The sequence below is a fragment of the Syngnathoides biaculeatus genome, chromosome 3 (genome assembly GCF_019802595.1).
Source record: "Syngnathoides biaculeatus isolate LvHL_M chromosome 3, ASM1980259v1, whole genome shotgun sequence".
NCBI lineage: Eukaryota > Metazoa > Chordata > Actinopteri > Syngnathiformes > Syngnathidae > Syngnathoides > Syngnathoides biaculeatus.
In genome coordinates, this window is record NC_084642.1 from 3,259,847 (window position 1) to 3,281,395 (window position 21,549).

Here is a 21,549-nt window from a genome sequence, read left to right on the forward strand (position 1 = left end):
CCCGCAAAAACAAAGTGAGCCGCCATCGCGGGAAGATCAAGCGTACGCGACGGCGGCTTCAAAAACAAAACCAAAAAAAAGCAGACGCAAATGTGAAAGAAATTTGCGGGCCGAGTGATGTGGTTCGGTTCGCCGCCCTGCTCTCGGCGCGGCGCTTTGTCTGCCTGTGACGAGCGAGGGCGGAATTAGCGCGAGACTTTTTTTTTTTTTTAAACGGGACGCTCAGAGCCGTGGGTGTAAATATGAATATTTTGGTTCTTGTAAAGGGCTTCTGTGTGATACGACGCAATAGCCGCAACGACGGGCCGTTCTAGCGCGATTTGCCGCCCTTGGGCAAAACACTCGGCGATCGTCTGACGATTGATGGCGCTCCGTCGCTGTCCACAGACAGCAGGTTTCTCTTCACCGAGAACGTCCAGTTCAGCTACGTGAGCCTGCGCTGCACCTCGTCGGCGCACCGGAGCCGCAGCCGCCACGGCAGGAAAGCGGCCGAAGAGGACGGCTCGTCCATCACGGCCGAGTTTGAGCTGGATGTGAACCTAGAGGAGGTAACAGGTTGGTCTCTGCCTGCCTGCCTGCAGTCTTCGCTTCCTCGTCTCCTCCTTTTGCTGCTGTCCGTTAAAGTATCTCCTGTTTTGGTTGTGCTGCGTTGGTGGTGGGCTGTAGTCTGGGGCTCGAGGATTTGGTTTTTGTGTTTTTATGAGACGACTTATTCCTGGATCAAGAGCGCGTCTGTTTCTTGATGACGTTTGTCCCCGTGCACGTCCACGTTTGCACGCAAGCCTGCACGGAAGGCGTCGTTCGACACCCAAAACCGCAAAGCCGACCTTCCTCCCCCCTGGAGACAGTTGTGGTATCGCGCTCTTCTCTCAGCAGAGGGCTGCGACGTGAACTGCGTGAGACGACGTTCCGAGAAGAGGCTGAGGAAGACCATCCGCACCCTCAGGAAGTCCATCAACCGGGAGCAGTTCCACCTCCACTTTGCAGGGTCAGACTACGAGCTCGCCAAGAATCTGGGCCAGCCGGCGGAAACGCCGGGGCAATGCGTAGCGGGGCAGGTGCTGGTGGGCAGGAGGTGTGGTGAGTTAGCTTTTTTTTTTTTTTAAACTTTATTTATGTCGTTAGCTCAGTGTCCATCATTTTAATGGTCTGGGACTGAAACGTGGCCATATCCCCAACTTTTTTACGTATCATTTTATAACGTTCGATAAATATAAGATAATTCCAGGTGGCAAAAACAGTGTGATTGCCTACCACTGAGAGGAATTTACAAAAATGTGTTGTAGTTGGGGTTGCCCATCCAGACATACTTTCTTTTTGGGTTCATCCATCCATCCATGCATTTTCTTCCACTTATCTGAGGTTGGGGAGCGGGGGCACTTACTTTCGTCGAGAAGCCTGGACTTACCTATCCACAGCCACTTCCTCCAACTCCTCCGAGACAATCCTGAGGCGTTCCCATCGAGCGCCGGGAGACAGAGTCTCCCGAGCGTGTCCCGGGTCTCCTCCCGGTGGGATGTGCCCAGAACACCTCACCAGGGAGGCGTCCAGGGGGCGTCCCAATCAGATGCAGCCACCTATCTGACTGATCTCAATGCGGAGGATCAGCGGCTCGACACTGAGCCCCTCCCAGATGACTTAGCTTCTCATCCTTTTCTCTAAGGAACAGCCCGGACAAACTGCGTAGGAAGCTCATTTAAGCCACTTATATCCGGTATCTTGTTCTTTCGGTCATGACCCAAAGTTCATGACCATAAGTGAGGGTTGGAACGTAGATCGACTGGTAAATTGAGAGCTTCGTCTTTCGACTTGGCTCCTTCTTCAGCACAACAGACCAATACTGAGTCCACATCACTGCAAACGCTCCACCGATGTGACTGTCGATCTTGCGTTCCATTCTTCCCTCACTCGTGAACAAGACCCCAAGATCTCATTTCATCCCCGACTTGGAGAGGGCATGCCACCCTATTCCGACTGAGGACCATGGTCTCAGATTTGCAGGTGCTGATTCTCATCCCACCTCCTCCAACTCCTCCGAGGGAATCCAGAGGCGTTCCCAAGTAAGCCGAGAGACATAGTCTCCCGAGCATGTGCCGGGGCATACCCAGGGTCTCCTGCGTCCAGGGCGTCCAGGGGCCATCCCAATCAGATGTCCCAGCCTCATCTGACTCCTCTCAATGGGGAGGAGCAGCAGCTTGACATTGAGCCCCTCCCGGATGACTGAGCTTCTCACCGTTTTCTCTAAGGGAGAGCCCAGACAACCTTCATAGGAAACTCGTTTCAGCCACTTACATCTGGTATCTTGTTCTTTCGGTCATGACCCACAGTTCATGACCATAGGTGAGGGTTGGAACGTAGATCATCCAGTAAATTGAGAGCTTTGCCTTCGTACTTAGCTCCTTCTTTACCACAACAGACGTATACTGAGTGCAAACTCTGCACCGATCTGAGTGTTGATCTCTGGTGCCATTCTTTCCTCACTCGTGAACAAGACCCCAAGATACTTTTGAGGCAGGATCTCATTTCATCCCCGACTTGGCGAGGGCACGCCACCCTATTCCGTTTGAGGACCGTGGTCTCAGATTTGCAGGTGCTGATTCTCATCCCTGCCACTTCACACTTGGCTGCAAACCACTTCAGTAAACGTCGGAGATCACGGCTAGATGAAGCCAACAGAACCACATCATCTCTAATAAGCAGAATGACAGAATCTGTGACAAAGGGCAGCCTTGGCGGAGTCCAACTCTCACCGGAAACGAGTCATTCCTGGCAATGCGGACCAAAGCTTGACACCGGTCGTATGGGACTGACCAACCTGTATCAAGGGTCATGCTTTCTCTGGTCCCCCACTGAGGACCTGTTGCCCATGGGTGACCCTACCGGGGCCTGAAGCCCCAGACAACTTATCTCCCAGGATCGGTGGGACACATGACCCTCTCCACTACTACAAAGGAGGGGCCAGTTCCTTCAAAAAAGTCCAAATGATTCCGGCAGAACATGTGAGTGAGAATGTTGGTAATTGTTGTACAGAGAAGATCGTGAGACTGCACTTCCCCAGGTCTAAAGGGGTGTGCACACTTATGTGACCACATGATCTCAGTTGTTCATTTTTTCTTCCCCTCTTGACAGTATTTTTTTCCCCCCGATTGCGTTTTGCAAAGCTTGTGGAAAACGTTTTCGAATGATTTATCTTGCTCTCATTTTGCTATACCCCCAAAAACTGAAAAGGGGTATGCAGATTTTTTTTAAATCCACTCTAGGCGAGACTTACGGTTATGCTCAAGAAAGTACAGAAATTAATCTATTATTGTAGAAAATTTCCATCATCCGAGCTGTACTTCAAATAAACATCTGCTACTCTGCGCAGCTGAGCAAACAACCCCCGCCCTCCGACTCGTGCGCCACAAAAAGAAAATACTAGTATCACCGTTGCAGATCATTATTCCTTAATACAGTAGAGCGATTCTCAAACAATATTACTGGACGCCACTGTAACGTCATGAACAGTTTGAATACGAACGCTGAGCATGAATATAAGAAACTAAAAAAAACGACTTCATGATTCAATTCAAATGAATTGGACATAGTTGACACAAAAACTGTCAAAAAAATATAGTAAATGTTTGAAAACTTTTATGCTTTGGTTGTATAGAACGCGAAGACGCTGTAATGTGAATTCAGAGATTTGTTTGTAAATACATTCGACATGTTTGAACAGCAGTGCCAAAATGTGAAAATACAGCATTAAACTCTATTGGGGGCGTGGCCAAGACAGTGCCGCTTGACGCCCCTCCCCCACTACATAGGAACCGTCACACCATGATTAGCATCAGCGTTTATGCGACGCAGTTGTAATGTGGCGTTAGCTAGCTAGCGATGACTGCGCACCTCGAAAATGAATCTTCTGTTCCTTTTGGATAGTCCACTGGCGTGGCTGCTTTAGAGCGCCTCGTTGTCATCCACGAGTGTGCGCACGTTATGTCGCAGAATGTAAAAGAACACGCCAGGGGGAAATTGTTTTTAAAAACAACATCCGACGTGACTAGCAGCGGGTCGAACAAAAATGCATCTTCTGTTCCTTTTAGATAGTCCACTCGTGTGGCTGCTTTAGAGCGCCTCGTTGTCATCCACGAGTGTGCGCACGTTATGCGGCGGAATGTAGAAGAACAGGCCAGGAAGGGAATTGTTTTTAAAAACAACATCCGACGTGACTAGCAGCGTGTCCAACGAAAATGAATCTTCTATTCCTTTTGGATAGTCCACTGGCGTGGCTGCTTTAGAGCGCCTCGTTGTCATCCACGAGTGTGCACACGTTTTGCGGCGGAAGGTAGAAGAACAGGCCAGGAAGGGAATTGTTTTTAAAAACAACATCCGACGTGACTAGCAGCGTGTCCAACGAAAATGAATCTTCTATTCCTTTTGGATAGTCCACTGGTGTGGCTGCTTTAGAGCGCCTCGTTGTCATCCACGAGTGTGCGCACGTTATGTCACAGAATGTAGAACAACACGCCAGGAAGGGAATTGTTTTTAAAAACAACATCCGACGTGACTAGCAGCGTGTCCAACGAAAATGAATCTTCTGTTCCTTTTGGATAGTCCACTGGCGTGGCTGCTTTAGAGCGCCTCGTTGTCATCCACGAGTGTGCGCACGTTATGTCACAGAATGTAGAACAACACGCCAGGAAGGGAATTGTTTTTAAAAACAACATCCGACGTGACTAGCAGCGTGTCGAACGAAAATGCATCTTCTGTTCCTTTCAGATAGTCCACTGGGGTGGCTGCTTTAGAGCGCCTCGTGGTCATCCACGAGTGTGCGCACGTTTTGCGGCGGAAGGTAGAAGAACAGGCCAGGAAGGGAATTGTTTTTAAAAACAACATCCGACGTGACTAGCAGCGTTTCGAACGAAAATGCATCTTCTGTTCCTTTTAGATAATCCACTCGTGTGGCGGCTTTAGAGCGCCTCGTTGTCATCCACGAGTGTGCACACATTTTGCGGCGGAAGGTAGAAGAACAGGCCAGGAAGGGAATTGTTTTTAAAAACAACATCCGACGTGACTAGCAGCATGTCCAACGAAAATGAATCTTCTGTTCCTTTTGATAGTCCACTGGCGTGGCTGCTTTAGAGCGCCTCGTTGTCATCCATGAGTGTGCGCACGTTATGCGGCGGAAGGTAGAACAACACGCCAGGAAGGGAATTGTTTTTAAAAACAACATCCGACGTGACTAGCAGCATGTCGAACGAAAATGCATCTTCTGTTCCTTTCAGATAGTCCACTGGGGTGGCTGCTTTAGAGCGCCTCGTGGTCATCCACGAGTGTGCGCACGTTTTGCGGCGGAAGGTAGAAGAACAGGCCAGGAAGGGAATTGTTTTTAAAAACAACATCCGACGTGACTAGCAGCGTGTCGAACGAAAATGCATCTTCTGTTCCTTTTAGATAATCCACTCGTCTGGCGGCTTTAGAGCGCCTCGTTGTCATCCACGAGTGTGCACACATTTTGCGGCGGAAGGTAGAAGAACAGGCCAGGAAGGGAATTGTTTTTAAAAACAACATCCGACGTGACTAGCAGCGTGTCCAACGAAAATGAATCTTCTGTTCCTTTTGGATAGTCCACTGGCGTGGCTGCTTTAGAGCGCCTCGTTGTCATCCACGAGTGTGCGCACGTTATGTCACAGAATGTAGAACAACACGCCAGGAAGGGAATTGTTTTTAAAAACAACATCCGACGTGACTAGCAGCGTGTCGAACGAAAATGCATCTTCTGTTCCTTTTAGATAATCCACTCGTGTGGCGGCTTTAGAGCGCCTCGTTGTCATCCACGAGTGTGCACACATTTTGCGGCGGAAGGTAGAAGAACAGGCCAGGAAGGGAATTGTTTTTAAAAACAACATCCGACGTGACTAGCAGCGTGTCGAACGAAAATGAATCTTCTATTCCTTTTAGATAGTCCACTGGCGTGGCTGCTTTAGAGCGCCTCGTTGTCATCCACGAGTGTGCGCACGTTATGCGGCGGAAGGTAGAACAACACGCCAGGAAGGGAATTGTTTTTAAAAACAACATCCGACGTGACTAGGAGCGTGTCGAACGAAAATGAATCTTCTGTTCCTTTTAGATAATCCACTCGTGTGGCTGCTTTAGAGCGCCTCGTTGTGCGGCGGAAGGTAGAAGAACACGCCAGGAGGGGAATTGTTTTTAAAAACAACATCCAACTGCGTGTGGAACGAAGCTTTGGGCTGGTCTGCTGCGGCCGCTTTAGAGCGCCTCCTTGTTGTGCAGGCTAACTTTTCAACATCCATCCATCCATTTTCTTAGCCGCTTATCCTCACAAGGGTTGCTGGAGCCTATCCCAGCTGTCAGCAGGCAGGAGGCGGGGTACGCCCTGAACTGGTCGCCAGCCAATCGCAGGGCACATGGAGACAGACAACAGTCGTACTTGCAAACGCACCCTACGCATGGTTTATGTCGGTGTTCCACAAGGCTCCATAGAAGGTACACGGAAGTTTACATTTTCATAAATGGAGAAAGAGAACATTCGCACTCACAATCACACCGAGGGGTAATTTTAGAGTGTCCGATTAATGTTGCGTGGTTTTGGGATGTGGGAGGAAACCGGAGTGCCCGGAGAAAACCCACCCAGGCTGGTCCGGGATTGAACCCGGGACCACAGAACTGTGAGGCCAACGCTTTACCAGCTGGCCTTTTCAACATATTTATGTGGAAAAAATACTTTTTTTTTTAGGTGCATACGGCAAGTAATATAATACAATCCATGAGGCATCCAAACTTTTTATCGGGAGCCGTGTTGATTCATTTTTACGAGTCCTTAGTTCGTGCCGCTGTTCTCTCTAATTATCGGGATCTTTAAGTCGAGTACCTCCACGCAAATGTAAACGTAATCGACGGCACTTTGTGTCTGTTTTGGGGCCTTGATTATGATTATTTTGAAAAGTCATCAACGGTCAGCATGAAGCAGCCGATTGGCCGTGTCTACGGTGGCCATTTAGGAGAAAAGAGGCGGTGACGGTGGAGTTGGGGGCTGAGTGAAAGGCATTCTTAACCTCCAGCTCTATATTTCCTCCTCCTGCGCCCCCCCCCCACCCCCACCTTCCCCCCTCCCCAACCACCTCCCGCTCTGGCTTAGCCCTGCAGTTTGCTTGCCTTTCATCGAAAAGCCCACTCCGTGCGACGAGGCGCTCTACCGCGGCGGCGAAGTGCGCTCTCGCTCGCCTTCCCTGGCTCGCTCTACTTAAGTTTTTTTTTTTTTTTATGGGGGGGGGGTCAGCTCCATTTTTTTTCACATAATTTAGCTGTGATTTCTGCGGCATCATTAGAAGATTTGAGGTTAACTAACTAAAATTGATAATTGCTCCCCACCCCTCCCATGTTTGTTTTAAGTTGTTTAGGAAGTTCTGTTGATTCAAGCTGGCAGTTCGAGTGTTGTGCACCCCCCCCCCCGCGGTTCCCCCAGCCGGGGCCACTTTGCATGACACCCCCCCCCCCCCCCCCAGCCACTAAACCGCCGAAGAGAATTGACTTCAGCAGCACCATGGGAATCAATTAGCATCAGCTGTTCGGGCGCGAGCAAAGCGATTGGGTGCGAGCGGAATGGGGGGGGGGGTTCCAGAGAGCTGACCCCCCCCCCCCCCATTTTTTTTTTTTTTTTTTATTGGGTTCAGCTCCTTACCGCTGCGACAGCCGAGTGTTTTCCTATGTCATCAAGTCGCGGGCAAAAGACCGAGGACTTGAATAGAGGTGAAAGGTCTTTGAAAGCTCTTTTTTTTGGGGGGGGGGGTGGCCATCAATTGGACGCCCTCTTTGCATTTGAAAGGCTTCAAGGTTTTCCTTTTTTCTTCTTTCTTTCTTTCACTCGCTCGCACTCCCGTCACCGCTTTCCTCCGTCAAATAAAAGCCGTCGGGACAATGCGGCGATGGCTCTTTCACCGTAAACAATGGGCCTTAAAAAAAAAAAAAAAAAAAAAAATGGAACCGCTCTCGAGAGAATGATATTTTATTCTCTTTCGGGCAGGGCGGAGGGGGGGGAATTGAACAATTTGCCGAGTCGGACAGAACTAATTAATGCACTTTGTCGACGCCGAGGTTTCAGATGCTTGATTTATTCCCTCAAGCCGAGTTCTGAAGAACATCAGCCGGCGGTTCCTAAATTAATTACAGGCCGAATGGGAGGAACCCGAGCGGAGGCGGCCTTTAATTAAACGTTTAAGAGATAAGAGGGGAAACGTTGGCTTTGATTTGCTTCTGTGTTTTGCATTTTTTTTTTTTTTTTTCCCTTTGAAAAGGGGCGCTCGCGGCGGCATTAAAAGTCATTCGGCGGCGCACGGCAGCCGCGCTCCGTCGAGCGGGAGGAGGCAGCTGCGAAGAGGCCTGGCGCTCTTTTGTCTCCCCACTTTTATGATTATTATTTTTTTTTTGAAACATGAATGCTTAAGGTTTGCGTAGGCTCAAGCCGTCGTTCTTTTGTACATTTTTACGCGTCGCTGACAGTCCGTTCACTGGGTGTCCTGAAGTTTCTCGCGTCAGATGTTGCTTAAAGGTCAAATGTCATGCCTATAAACATTCTAAAATAGATGTCGTGATAAAAAATACATATAACATTATTCACTTCAAAGAAATAATACATACGAGCGGAGGGCGCATCATCCATGCGCAAAGGGAAATATTAGCCTATCTTTTCGAGCCATATTTGGATGATATACAGATCATGGCCAAACCGCATGCGGCCAAACCATCACCCTGTCCGATCCACCTCCGCGCGGCGGTGATAAAAACAACCCCAACCACGAGCGACGACGACGCCGAAGTCAAACCGCCTCCCCGTCCGATCCACCTCCGCGTGGCGGTGATAAAAACAACCCCAACCACGAGCGACAACGACGCCGAAGTCAAACCGTCTCCCTGTCCGATCCACCTCCGCGTGGCGGTGATAAAAACAACCCCAACCACGAGCGACAACGACGCCGAAGTCAAACCGTCTCCCTGTCCGATCCACCTCCGCGGCGGTGATAAAAACAACCCCAACCACGAGCGACAACGACGCCGAAGTCAAACCACCTCCCTGTCCGATCCACCTCCGCGGCGGTGATAAAAACAACCCCAACCACGAGCGACAACGACGCCGAAGTCAAACCGTCTCCCCGTCCGATCCACCTCCGCGCGGCGGTGATAAAAACAACCCCAACCACGAGCGACAACGACGCCGAAGTCAAACCGTCTCCCCGTCCGATCCACCTCCGCGCGGCGGTGATAAAAACAACCCCAACCACGAGCGACAACGACGCCGAAGTCAAACCGCCTCCCCGTCCGAACCACCTCCGCGCGCCGGTGATAAAAACAACCCAACCACGAGCGACAACGACGCCGAAGTCAAACCGTCTCCCCGTCCGATCCACCTCCGCGCGGCGGTGATAAAAACAACCCCAACCACGAGCGACGACGACGCCGAAGTCAAACCGCCTCCCCGTCCGATCCACCTCCGCGCGGCGGTGATAAAAACAACCCCAACCACGAGCGACAACGACGCCGAAGTCAAACCGCCTCCCCGTCCGATCCACCTCCGCGCGCCGGTGATAAAAACAACCCCAACCACGAGCGACGACGACGCCGAAGTCAAACCGCCTCCCCGTCCGATCCACCTCCGCGCGGCGGTGATAAAAACAACCCCAACCACGAGCGACAACGACGCCGAAGTCAAACCGCCTCCCCGTCCGATCCACCTCCACATGGCGACAATAAAAACAACCCCGCCCGCGAGCGACGACGCTGCGGCCAAACCGCCTCCCCGCCTGATCCACCTCCGTGCGGCGGAGATGAGCCAACCCGGCCTGGCTCGGCGCCACAGTGAGCCTCCCCAGTTCGCTGAAATGAGCCAGCCCGGCCGTAGCCGTGATCGCGGCGGACGAGGCACGGCTTCAGCGGCGGCTCGTCCAAAGCCGTGCTCGGCGCCGGCGGGTACATCGCCACATTTAGCACCCCTGACTTGGGTGTGCGGATCTTTTATTACACTTCCCTCGACCCCCACCAAACTATTGTTTTTTTTTAGTAGCTCTATATACACCTACCTGTCATTTGGAACCCACGAAGCTGTCGTCCTTTGCACCCGTGCAATCCATTTTTCACGACGAACCGGGTCTCTTGGAAACTTATGAAGGGTAAATCCACCCTCCCGAGTGTTCGAGCAATCTCCAGCAATTGAACGAGCCAGCATTTTGGCTAACACGAAGGAACAACCAGCTACCTTCCAGCAGGTAAAACTAGCATAAACAGATGAGGCCGCTTGAGTACGCTACGGCCCTTTACGTCACTTCCTGCTTTTTCACAAAAACAAATCCCTCGAGAGGATTTTCATGTTGGGATTTACAAAAAGCCATATACGTCAAAATCATGTTTTGTGGAGGAAAAAACGGATTGGTCCTTACCGGCTGCCGTTTTTTTTTTTTTTTTTTTTTTTCTTCCAATAATAACAACCTAAAAATCCTGCATTTCATGACAGTGGCCCTTTAATACGACGGAGGGAACGCATACCTTCACTTGTTGTGCAAATGTGTAGATTCATGCGGGAGGTATGCGGAGCTTAGTCAGTGTTTGCTCAGGTAAATTGCGGCTCTAATGTGCACAAATGCATTGATAAGAAGCCGTGACTTCATATTTTCATCTTCAACTAAGAATAGTGCGCTGAACGGTGCGATTATGAAGGGCAAATAGCGTACAAGGGTGCCGTACGAACGCCCGAAAACTTTCCATGGTCTTTGTTAGGATGAGTTGAGTGTTTTGTGGAAGGGAAATGTCGTTTTGCTCATTGTTTAAAAAAAAACAAAACAAAACACTGCAGTGGGTTCCTCAAAAGTAAAACAGAGGGGCGGGCGTTGGAGGGGGGGTCGTGAGTGCATTTAAATAAACCGCACTTATCATACCGTACGTTCCTTTTTGCCGAGATGTGTTAAAGCGCAAAAATCTGCGGGGAATTAGTCCGGGATTTCAAGACAGCGGGCCCGAAGACGGCCGCTGAGCTGATGGAGTCTGGCTTGCTTTAATTTGATGTTCTTGTTCCACACTTGAAGTGCTGCGTTTATGGCGTAAATCTCCAGGGGGGGGTTTGTCAGGCCCCGATGTTTGATTTGTGCGGCCGCGGGGCAAGCAGGTTTATTTGTTGTCTGGCTTCCCTTCTCGCGGCTCTTGCGGCTTACTGAGCCGTCTTTTAAATGGATGTTAATTACAAGTGCCGACAACGCTTAGCTTTTGCTCTTTTAATTCTTTGTTTTTGATTTGTGAGGACAGCAGCTCGGGCACATCAGCGCCGAGATGCTTCATTGCAGGACTGCCAGGATTGGTTTTTTTTTTTTTTTTAAAGGGTTGTGTATTTTTTTTTTTTAATTTCACGCGAAGCAAAACATTAACCTCGGCGACTAAATACACGCACGGCGAGTTGTGTTGTTTTTGTCGGTCGCGGACGTGTTTTATTGACGTCGCTCTCCGCCCGTCCTCCAGTGAGCTGCGGCGTCGGGACGTATTTCGACGGCGACCACGGGAGGTGCGCGACCTGTCCGGCTGGCACCTATCAGGACGAAGAGGGCCAGATGGCCTGCGAGGTGTGCCCCGCCCCCGAAGGGAGGGATGTCGCCAAAGTGGCCGGAGCGCGAAACGTCTCCGAGTGTGGAGGTAAAAATTGTGACTGTGTGTCACGTACAGGTAGTGGGGGGAAAAAAAAAAAAATGTACCACCTTCATGTACAACAATGAATACAGTAGCTAGTAAGCATAGGTGTTCATGGACAAAAAACACGAGGCAGAGATTTTATTACTATAATGTTTCATATTGTTGTAAGCCAATGTTACATGCTGACATGATGCACAGTTTGAACAAGACAGCCGCGCCTAAACATAGGAAAACAAAAATGAGTCACGACGCCATTAAAAGGCGGCAGGGTGGCTCAGCTGGAAAAGTGTCGGCCTCACAGTTCTGAGGTTCGATCCCGGACCCGCCTGTGTGGAGTTTGCAGGTTCCCCCCGAGCCTGCGTGGGTTTTTTTTTCCGGGTGGGCACTCGGGTTTCCTCCCACATTCCAAAAACATGCAACATTCATCCGACGCTCTAAATTGCCCCTAGGTGCGATTGTGAGTGCGGCTGTTTGTCTCGATGTGCCCTGCGATTGGCTGGCGACCGGTTCGGGGTGTACCCCGCCTCCTGCCCGATGACAGCTGGCATTGGCTCCAGCACACCCCGCGACCCTTGTGAGGATAAGCAATAAAATAGATAGATAGACTCCACTAAAATTTATTTTCCTGAACGTTTAACTCAATCATTTCTGAAAGATGAAATGCAAATGTATCGAACTCAAAAAGTTGAACACGTACAACCAAGCTCTCGAGTACTGGTGTCAAACTCAAGGCCCGGGGGGCCACGTGATTCTAAGTGGCCCGCGAAGGCAAATCACGTGCATCAACTTCCATGATTTTTGTCCTAAAATCCTATATCATAAATGATTACATTTAGATATTAGCATTTTTGTGTCACCAACCTGAACAATAGTTGAAAAACACGTTAGCATTCTGTTCTGATTCCAAAACTATTTACGTGGAGGTACTCGACTTAAAGATCCTGATATTTCGATAGAACATCACCACAAATTAATGACTCGTAAAAATGAATCAACACCGCTCCCGATAAAAAGGATTATATTATATTACTTTCCATATGCACCTAAAAAAGTATTTTTTCCACGTAAATATGTTGAAAAGGGCGGCACGGCGGGTCAGCTGGTTTAAGCGTTGGCCTCACAGTTCTGTGGTCCCGGGTTCAATCCCGGAACCGCATGTGTGGAGTTTACATGTTCTCCCCCCGTGCCTATGTGGGTTTTCTCCGGGTGGGCACTCCGGTGCAAGTCGCGTAAGTCCTAAATCGCGTGCGTCAACTTCCATGATTTTTGTTCGAAACCAAAACCCTCGTGAGGATAAGCGGCTCAGAAAATGGATGGAGGGATGGATGGATGGATGTAGCGATTATATGGTTCTCGCAGTCCTGACCCAAATGACAACAGAAACAGAAGAACCAAAGAGTTCTGGACTTTACAAACTAATTTTACATTTGTGAAATCTGAGTCACAAAAGTCACATTTTTGAAAAAAAGTTTTTAATTCATTTTCTCACTATCAGGCTCCAAACTGGACCCAGCGTAAGAATGTTGGCCTCAAGATTCCAGATTTTCGTAATTTGATCACGCGAACGAATGGAAGTTTACGGTGAAAAGATAAATCTGCGCGACACAAAAGCCGTCCTGTGAGCAACATTTCACGCGGTGAGAAACCACACAAGATGCGACGGCGCCGCGATAAGGACGCCCCGTCAGACGCGCTCTCCTTTGTGCGGCGCCAGCGGAGCCGAACCTTCCGGGCCAACTCATCTGCTTTCATCCGGCGTGTTTTGGCCTCCCCGCTTGGCGTTATCGCGCTCGGCGTGTGGCGCGATGCCGTAGCCTCGACCCGCAGACTAAACAAGAAGATTTATCTGCAATTTCCCAGCGGCGGCTCGGGTGCGGTTGTGACGTCTCGGTCCAAACGGTGACGCCTTCTTGCGTGTTGTTCAGGTCAGTGCCCCCCGGGTCAGTTCTCCCAAGACGGCTTCAGCCCGTGCCTGCCGTGCCCGCTGGGATCGTACCAGCCCGAGGTGGGCCGTACCACGTGCTTCCCTTGCGGGGGGAACCTGGTCACCAAGCGCGGCGGCGCCGTCGCCTTCCAAGAGTGCGAGACCAAAGGTGGGCCTCGTCTCATCCTCACTGTCGTCGTTCTTGATTATTCTTTGCGTCTTGATGTTTCTGGGGAACGCTGTTCCAGTACTTCGTCCAGATCCGTCATAGACTAGTGTCCTCCGAAATAAGTGCAGCACAGGGGCACACTTGTAGAAGGACTCTGTCCGTCTTACCACTACTAGTGCTACTTTTGACACGCTAGTACGACTTTAGGCTGCATTTCAAGCATACGAGTACAGTACACTCTTTGTCCTCACTAGTGAGTCGAATTTTAGCAGACTACTACAATAACTCCGGCTCACCCGTCAAACTACTGTCTTGCCGGTACAGTTTTTTCCAATACTAGTGCCAATTTTGGCCTACTCGTGTCAGATGTCATCCCTATAAACATTCTAAACTGGATAGTGAAATGAAAAATACATATAACATTATTCACGTCAATGTCTCCACGAAAAAATGTTTATGAGCAGAGAGCAGGTCATCCATTCGCAAAGTTGCGGAAGTCTCATTGGACATCCAAGTGGTCGCCATATTGGCTGCATTTACCGTCCGCGACGTCACCCCGAACGGTCACGTCCGGTCACGGTCACGGCTTCGGTGAAGGCTGCGCGTCGGGCTCGCGGACAGCGGCACCGAAAATGAGCCACCCCGGCCAAGGCGCCGAGTCTGCCGGTCACGGCTTCGGCGAAGGCTGCGCGTCGGGCTCGCGGACGGCGGCGGCTAAGAACAACGCTGCCGACAATGCGGCACTCAGCCAGCCGCGTGCGGCGACAACGCCGTAAAGCGCCCCGGCTTGACAGTGTTGTCCATCGTGGACGGCGGCGGCGGCTATGAACACCGCCGTAAAGCAGCCCGGCTTGGTGCCATGATAAGCCACCTCAGCGCCAAAGATGAGCCACCCCGGCCGAGGCGCCGCGTCTGCCGGTCACGGCTTCGGCCAAGGCTGCGCGTCGGGCTCGCGGACGGCGGCGGCTAAGAACAACGCTGCCGACAATGCCGCACTCAGCCGCGTGCGGCGACAACGCCGTAAAGCGCCCCGGCTTGACAGTGTTGTCCATCGTGGACGGCGGCGGCGGCTATGAACAACGCCGTAAAGCAGCCCGGCTTGGTGCCATGATAAGCCACCTCAGCGCCAAAGATGAGCCACCCCGGCCGAGGCGCCGCGTCTGCCGGTCACGGCTTCGGCCAAGGCTGCGCGTCGGGCTCGCGGACGGCGGCGGCTAAGAACAACGCTGCCGACAAAGCCGCACTCAGCCGCGTGCGACGACAACGCCGTAAAGCAGCCCGGCTCGGCTCCGTGATAAGCCACCTCAGCGCTGAAAATGAGCCACCCTGGCCGGCTGCGCTGAGCCACGATGGCTCATGGATGGCTCGGACGGGGAGGCGGTTTGGCCGTGATCGCATATCATCTGAATATGGCTCGAAACAAATGTGTAATATTGCCCCGGTAACTTCACTCGGTTGTGTGATGTCAGAAGGGGCGTGTTCGTCTCCCATTGTTAGGGTGCACCGCGTGTTTTCATTGGCGAATGTCCGGGTGACGTCACGGACAGATATTGCGACCGCTTGGATGTCGTCGACACTTGCGCAACTTTGCGCATGGATGATGCGCTCTCCGCTCATTTTTATTTTTTTGGACGTGAATAATGTTATTTGTATTTTTCATAACAATATCTATTTTAGAATGTTTATAAGGATGACACTTGACCTTTAAGTTGGATATCGTGGATATTGAATATACACGTTAACTCAAAAATGGGTACTAGTAGTACACTCTTGTCCTCACTAGTTAGACAATCCCGAGCACTAGTAGAATGTTTAGGGCGTACTAGTAGAAGGATTGTGGCTTACTAGTTATGTTTCCACACTTTTGGCCGACTTTTATGAGGTAAAGCACTGGTGTCAAACTCAAGGCCCGGGGGACCGTATCTGGCCCGCCAGGTGAATTTGTGCGGCCCGTGGTGGGAAATCAACTTCCACAATTTTTGTGACAACCTGTCCTAAATTTCTTAGTCATATATCATAAATGATGACATTTAGATATTAGCATTTTTGAGTCAAAACACGTTAGCATTGTGTTCTGATTCCAAAACTATTTCAGAAATTTTGCGTGTCAGTTGAAGGTGATGAAAAGATTTTTATGGTTTCACAGTCATATCGGCCCCCTTGAGGGAAACTGAAACTACAACGTAACTAATATGAAAATATGAGTTTGACCCCTCTGATTTGACGCATAATAGATTTTCAAATGGGTCGCCAGTCAGAGCACCCGCATGAGCACTTATCAGAACCAAAAAAAGTTTCAATGTGACAAACTCACGTTGCGCCGCGCCGCGAAAAATGACGACCAAGTTTGACTCGTTGGTCTGCCGATGAAGGAAAAAGTGCGGTAAGATCCGAGTTCTGGTCCTCGCAGTTCAGTGCTCCCCAGGCCATTACTACAACACCACGACGCACCGCTGCATCCGCTGCCCCACCGGCACCTTCCAGGTGGAGTTCGGGCAGAACTACTGCGTGGCCTGCCCCGGAAACACCTCCACCGATTTCGACGGCTCCACGAGCATCATGCAGTGCAAAAGTAACGCCAGTCCGCAAAGACGCAATTTGATGGTTTGAATCTCTCCAACGAGTTTGACGGCGCGGTTCGTTTCTTTCCTAGACAGGCGGTGCGGGGGCGAGCTGGGTGACTTCACCGGCTACATCGAGTCCCCCAACTACCCCGGGAATTACCCCGCCAACGTGGAGTGCACGTGGACCATCAACCCGCCGCCCAAACGCAGGATTCTTATCGTGGTGCCGGAAATCTTCCTGCCAATCGAGGACGAGTGTGGAGATTACTTGGTCATGAGGAAAAGCGGTGAGTCTTTGTGACGCCAAGATACATTTTGTCACACGAAAATGATTTGTTCAAAATGACTGAAAAAAAAAAAACAAAACCTGGTCAACCTTTCTCCGGTTGACGTGCCCGCACTCGCAGCTGACAACGAGGCACTCTAAAACAGCCGACCACGAATGTCACGTCGGAGTTTTTGGATTTTTTTTCCCCCCCGCCTCCTCACTCTTCAACCTTTCTCTTGTTGAGGTGCGCACACTCGCAGCTGACAACGAGGCACTCTAAAACAGCCAACCACGAATGTCACGTTGGAGTTTTTGTATTTTTTTTCCCCCCCCCGCCTCCTCACTCTTCAACCTTTCTCTTGTTGAGGTGCGCACACTCGCAGCTGACAACGAGGCACTCTAAAACAGCCAACCACGAATGTCACGTTGGAGTTTTTGTATTTTTTTTCCCCCCGCCTCCTCACTCTTCAACCTTCTCTTGTTGAGGTGCGCACACTCGCAGCTGACAACGAGGCACTCTAAAACAGCCGACCAAGAATGTCACGTCGGAGTTTTTGTATTTTTTTTCCCCCCCGCCCCCTCACTCTTCAAACTTTCTCTTGTTGACGTGCGCACACTCGCAGCTGACAACGAGGCACTCTAAAACAGCCGACCACGAATGTCACGTAGGATTTTTTGCATTCCCCCCCCCCCGCCTCCTCACTCTTCAACCTTTCTCTGGTTGACGTGCGCGCACTCGCAGCTGACAACGAGGCACTCTAAAACAGCCGACCAAGAATGTCACGTCGGAGTTTTTGTATTTTTTTTTCCCCCCGCCTCCTCACTCTTCAAACTTTCTCTTGTTGACGTGCGCACACTCGCAGCTGACAACGAGGCACTCTAAAACAGCCGACCATGAATGTCACGTCGGAGTTTTTGTATTTTTTTTTCCCCCCGCCTCCTCACTCTTCAAACTTTCTCTTTGACGTGCGCACACTCGCAGCTGACAACGAGGCACTCTAAAACAGCCGACCATGAATGTCACGTCGGAGTTTTTGTATTTTTTTTCCCCCCGCCTCCTCACTCTTCAACCTTTCTCTTGTTGAGGTGCGCACACTCGCAGCTGACAACGAGGCGCTCTAAAACAGCCGACCAAGAATGTCACGTCGGAGTTTTTGTATTTTTTTTTCCCCCCGCCCCCTCACTCTTCAACCTTTCTCTTGTTGACGTGCGCACACTCGCAGCTGACAACGAGGCACTCTAAAACAGCCGACCACGAATGTCACGTCGTCGGAGTTTTTGTTTTTTTTCCCCCAGCCTCCTCACTCTTCAACCTTTCTCTGGTTGACAGTGCGCACACTCGCAGCTGACAATGAGGCACTCTAAAACAGTCGACCATGAATGTCACGTCGGAGTTTTTGTTTTTTATTTTTTTCTCCCCGCTCCTCACTCTTCAACCTTTCTCTGGTTGACGTGCACACACTCGCAGCTGACAACGAGGCACTCTAAAACAGCCGACCAGAATGTCACGTTGTGGAGTTTTTGTATTTTTTCCCCCCCCCCTGCCTCCTCACTCTTCAACCTTTCTCTGTTGAGGGCGCACACTCGCAGCTGACAACGAGGGCCGCTCTCTAAAACAAGCCGACCAAGAATGTCACGTCGGAGTTTTTGTATTTTTTTTTCCCCCCCCCCCCTCACTCTTCAAACTTTCTTAGTTGACGTGGCGCACACTCCCAGCTGACAACGAGGCACTCTAAAACAGCCGACCAAGAATGTCACGTCGGAGTTTTTGTATTTTTTTCCCCCCGCCTCCTCACTCTTCAAACTTTCTCCTGTTGACGTGCGCACACTCGCAGCTGACAACGAGGCGCTCTAAAACAGCCGACCAAGAATGTCACGTCGGAGTTTTTGTTTTTTTTTTTTTCCCCCCGCCTCCTCACTCTTCAACCTTTCTCTTGTTGAGGTGCGCACACTCGCAGCTGACAACGAGGCACTCTAAAACAGCCGACCACGAATGTCACGTCGAAGTTTTTGTATCCCCCCCCTCCCCTTGAGTGCGTGCACTCACAGCTGACAACGAGGCACTCTAAAACAGCCGACCAAGAATGTCACGTCGGAGTTTTTGTATTTTTTTTTCTCCCCGCCTCCTCACTCTTCAACCTTTCTCCTGTTGACGTGCACACACTCGCAGCTGACAACGAGGCACTCTAAAACAGCCGACCAAGAATGTCACGTCGGAGAGTTTTGGTATTTTTTTCCCCCCGCCTCCTCACTCTTCAACCTTTCTCTGGTTGACGTGCGCACACTCGCAGCTGACAATGAGGCACTCTAAAACAGTCGACCATGAATGTCACGTCGGAGTTTTTGTATTTTTTTTTCTCCCCGCCTCCTCACTCTTCAACCTTTCTCTGGTTGACGTGCACACACTCGCAGCTGACAACGAGGCACTCTAAAACAGCCGACCACGAATGTCACGTTGGAGTTTTTGTATTTTTTCCCCCCCCCCTGCCTCCTCACTCTTCAACCTTTCTCTTGTTGAGGTGCGCACACTCGCAGCTGACAACGAGGCGCTCTAAAACAGCCGACCAAGAATGTCACGTCGGAGTTTTTGTATTTTTTTTCCCCCCGCCCCCTCACTCTTCAAACTTTCTTTAGTTGACGTGCGCACACTCCCAGCTGACAACGAGGCACTCTAAAACAGCCGACCAAGAATGTCACGTCGGAGTTTTTGTATTTTTTCCCCCCGCCTCCTCACTCTTCAACCTTTCTCCTGTTGACGTGCGCACACTCGCAGCTGACAACGAGGCGCTCTAAAACAGCCGACCAAGAATGTCACGTCGGAGTTTTTGTATTTTTTTTTCCCCCCGCCTCCTCACTCTTCAACCTTTCTCTTGTTGAGGTGCGCACACTCGCAGCTGACAACGAGGCACTCTAAAACAGCCGACCACGAATGTCACGTCGAAGTTTTTGTATCCCCCCCCTCCCCTTGACGTGCGTGCACTCACAGCTGACAACGAGGCACTCTAAAACAGCCGACCAAGAATGTCACGTCGGAGTTTTTGTATTTTTTTTTCTCCCCGCCTCCTCACTCTTCAACCTTTCTCCTGTTGACGTGCACACACTCGCAGCTGACAACGAGGCACTCTAAAACAGCCAACCACGAATGTCACGTTGGAGTTTTTGTATTTTTTTTCCCCCCGCCTCCTCACTCTTCAACCTTTCTCTTGTTGAGGTGCGCACACTCGCAGCTGACAACGAGGCACTCTAAAACAGCCGACCACGAATGTCACGTCGAAGTTTTTGTATCCCCCCCCTCCCCTTGACGTGCGTGCACTCACAGCTGACAACGAGGCACTCTAAAACAGCCGACCAAGAATGTCACGTCGGAGTTTTTGTATTTTTTTTTCTCCCCGCCTCCTCACTCTTCAACCTTTCTCCTGTTGACGTGCACACACTCGCAGCTGACAACGAGGCACTCTAAAACAGCCGACCAAGAATGTCACGTCGGAGTTTTTGTATTTTTTTTTCCCCCCGCCTCCTCACTCTTCAACCTTTCTCTTGTTGAGGTGCGCACACTCGCAGCTGACAACGAGGCACTCTAAAACAGCCGACCACGAATGTCACGTCGAAGTTTTTGTATCCCCCCCCTCCCCTTGACGTGCGTGCACTCACAGCTGACAACGAGGCACTCTAAAACAGCCGACCAAGAATGTCACGTCGGAGTTTTTGTATTTTTTCCCCCCGCCTCCTCACTCTTCAACCTTTCTCTTGTTGAGGTGCGCACACTCGCAGCTGACAACGAGGCACTCTAAAACAGCCGACCAAGAATGTCACGTCGGAGTTTTTGTATTTTTTTTCCCCCCGCCCCCTCACTCTTCAAACTTTCTCTTGTTGACGTGCGCACACTCGCAGCTGACAACGAGGCACTCTAAAACAGCCGACCACGAATGTCACGTAGGATTTTTTGCATTCCCCCCCCCCCCCCCGCCTCCTCACTCTTCAACCTTTCTCTGGTTGACGTGCGCGCACTCGCAGCTGACAACGAGGCACTCTAAAACAGCCGACCAAGAATGTCACGTCGGAGTTTTTGTATTTTTTTTTCCCCCCGCCTCCTCACTCTTCAAACTTTCTCTTGTTGACGTGCGCACACTCGCAGCTGACAACGAGGCACTCTAAAACAGCCGACCATGAATGTCACGTCGGAGTTTTTGTATTTTTTTTCCCCCCGCCTCCTCACTCTTCAACCTTTCTCTTGTTGAGGTGCGCACACTCGCAGCTGACAACGAGGCGCTCTAAAACAGCCGACCAAGAATGTCACGTCGGAGTTTTTGTATTTTTTTTCCCCCCGCCCCCTCACTCTTCAACCTTTCTCTTGTTGACGTGCGCACACTCGCAGCTGACAACGAGGCACTCTAAAACAGCCGACCACGAATGTCACGTCGGAGTTTTGGTATTTTTTTCCCCCCGCCTCCTCACTCTTCAACCTTTCTCTGGTTGACGTGCGCACACTCGCAGCTGACAATGAGGCACTCTAAAACAGCCGACCATGAATGTCACGTCGGAGTTTTTGTATTTTTTTTTCTCCCCGCCTCCTCACTCTTCAACCTTTCTCTGGTTGACGTGCACACACTCGCAGCTGACAACGAGGCACTCTAAAACAGCCGACCACGAATGTCACGTTGGAGTTTTTGTATTTTTTCCCCCCCCCCTGCCTCCTCACTCTTCAACCTTTCTCTTGTTGAGGTGCGCACACTCGCAGCTGACAACGAGGCGCTCTAAAACAGCCGACCAAGAATGTCACGTCGGAGTTTTTGTATTTTTTTTTCCCCCCGCCCCCTCACTCTTCAAACTTTCTTTAGTTGACGTGCGCACACTCCCAGCTGACAACGAGGCACTCTAAAACAGCCGACCAAGAATGTCACGTCGGAGTTTTTGTATTTTTTTCCCCCCGCCTCCTCACTCTTCAACCTTTCTC

The 21,549-nt window shown here is 50.7% G+C and overlaps 1 protein-coding gene across 5 annotated transcripts in view; it reads left to right on the plus strand.

Moving 5' to 3' along the window:
* Positions 1 to 21,549, plus strand: part of scube2 (signal peptide, CUB domain, EGF-like 2) — a 67,163-nt gene that overhangs the window by 38,516 nt on the left and 7,098 nt on the right. For 2 of the 5 annotated variants that reach the window (XM_061814911.1, XM_061814908.1), the window contains exons 15-20: positions 388 to 555; positions 877 to 1,080; positions 11,503 to 11,673; positions 13,596 to 13,763; positions 16,174 to 16,335; positions 16,417 to 16,614. In XM_061814911.1, the coding sequence (XP_061670895.1) occupies positions 388 to 555; positions 877 to 1,080; positions 11,503 to 11,673; positions 13,596 to 13,763; positions 16,174 to 16,335; positions 16,417 to 16,614 (1,071 nt within the window). Of the gene's footprint in view, positions 1 to 387; positions 556 to 873; positions 1,081 to 11,502; positions 11,674 to 13,595; positions 13,764 to 16,173; positions 16,336 to 16,416; positions 16,615 to 21,549 lie in introns of all 5 variants that reach the window. The other 3 variants (XM_061814907.1, XM_061814909.1, XM_061814910.1) reach the window with 3 other exon arrangements.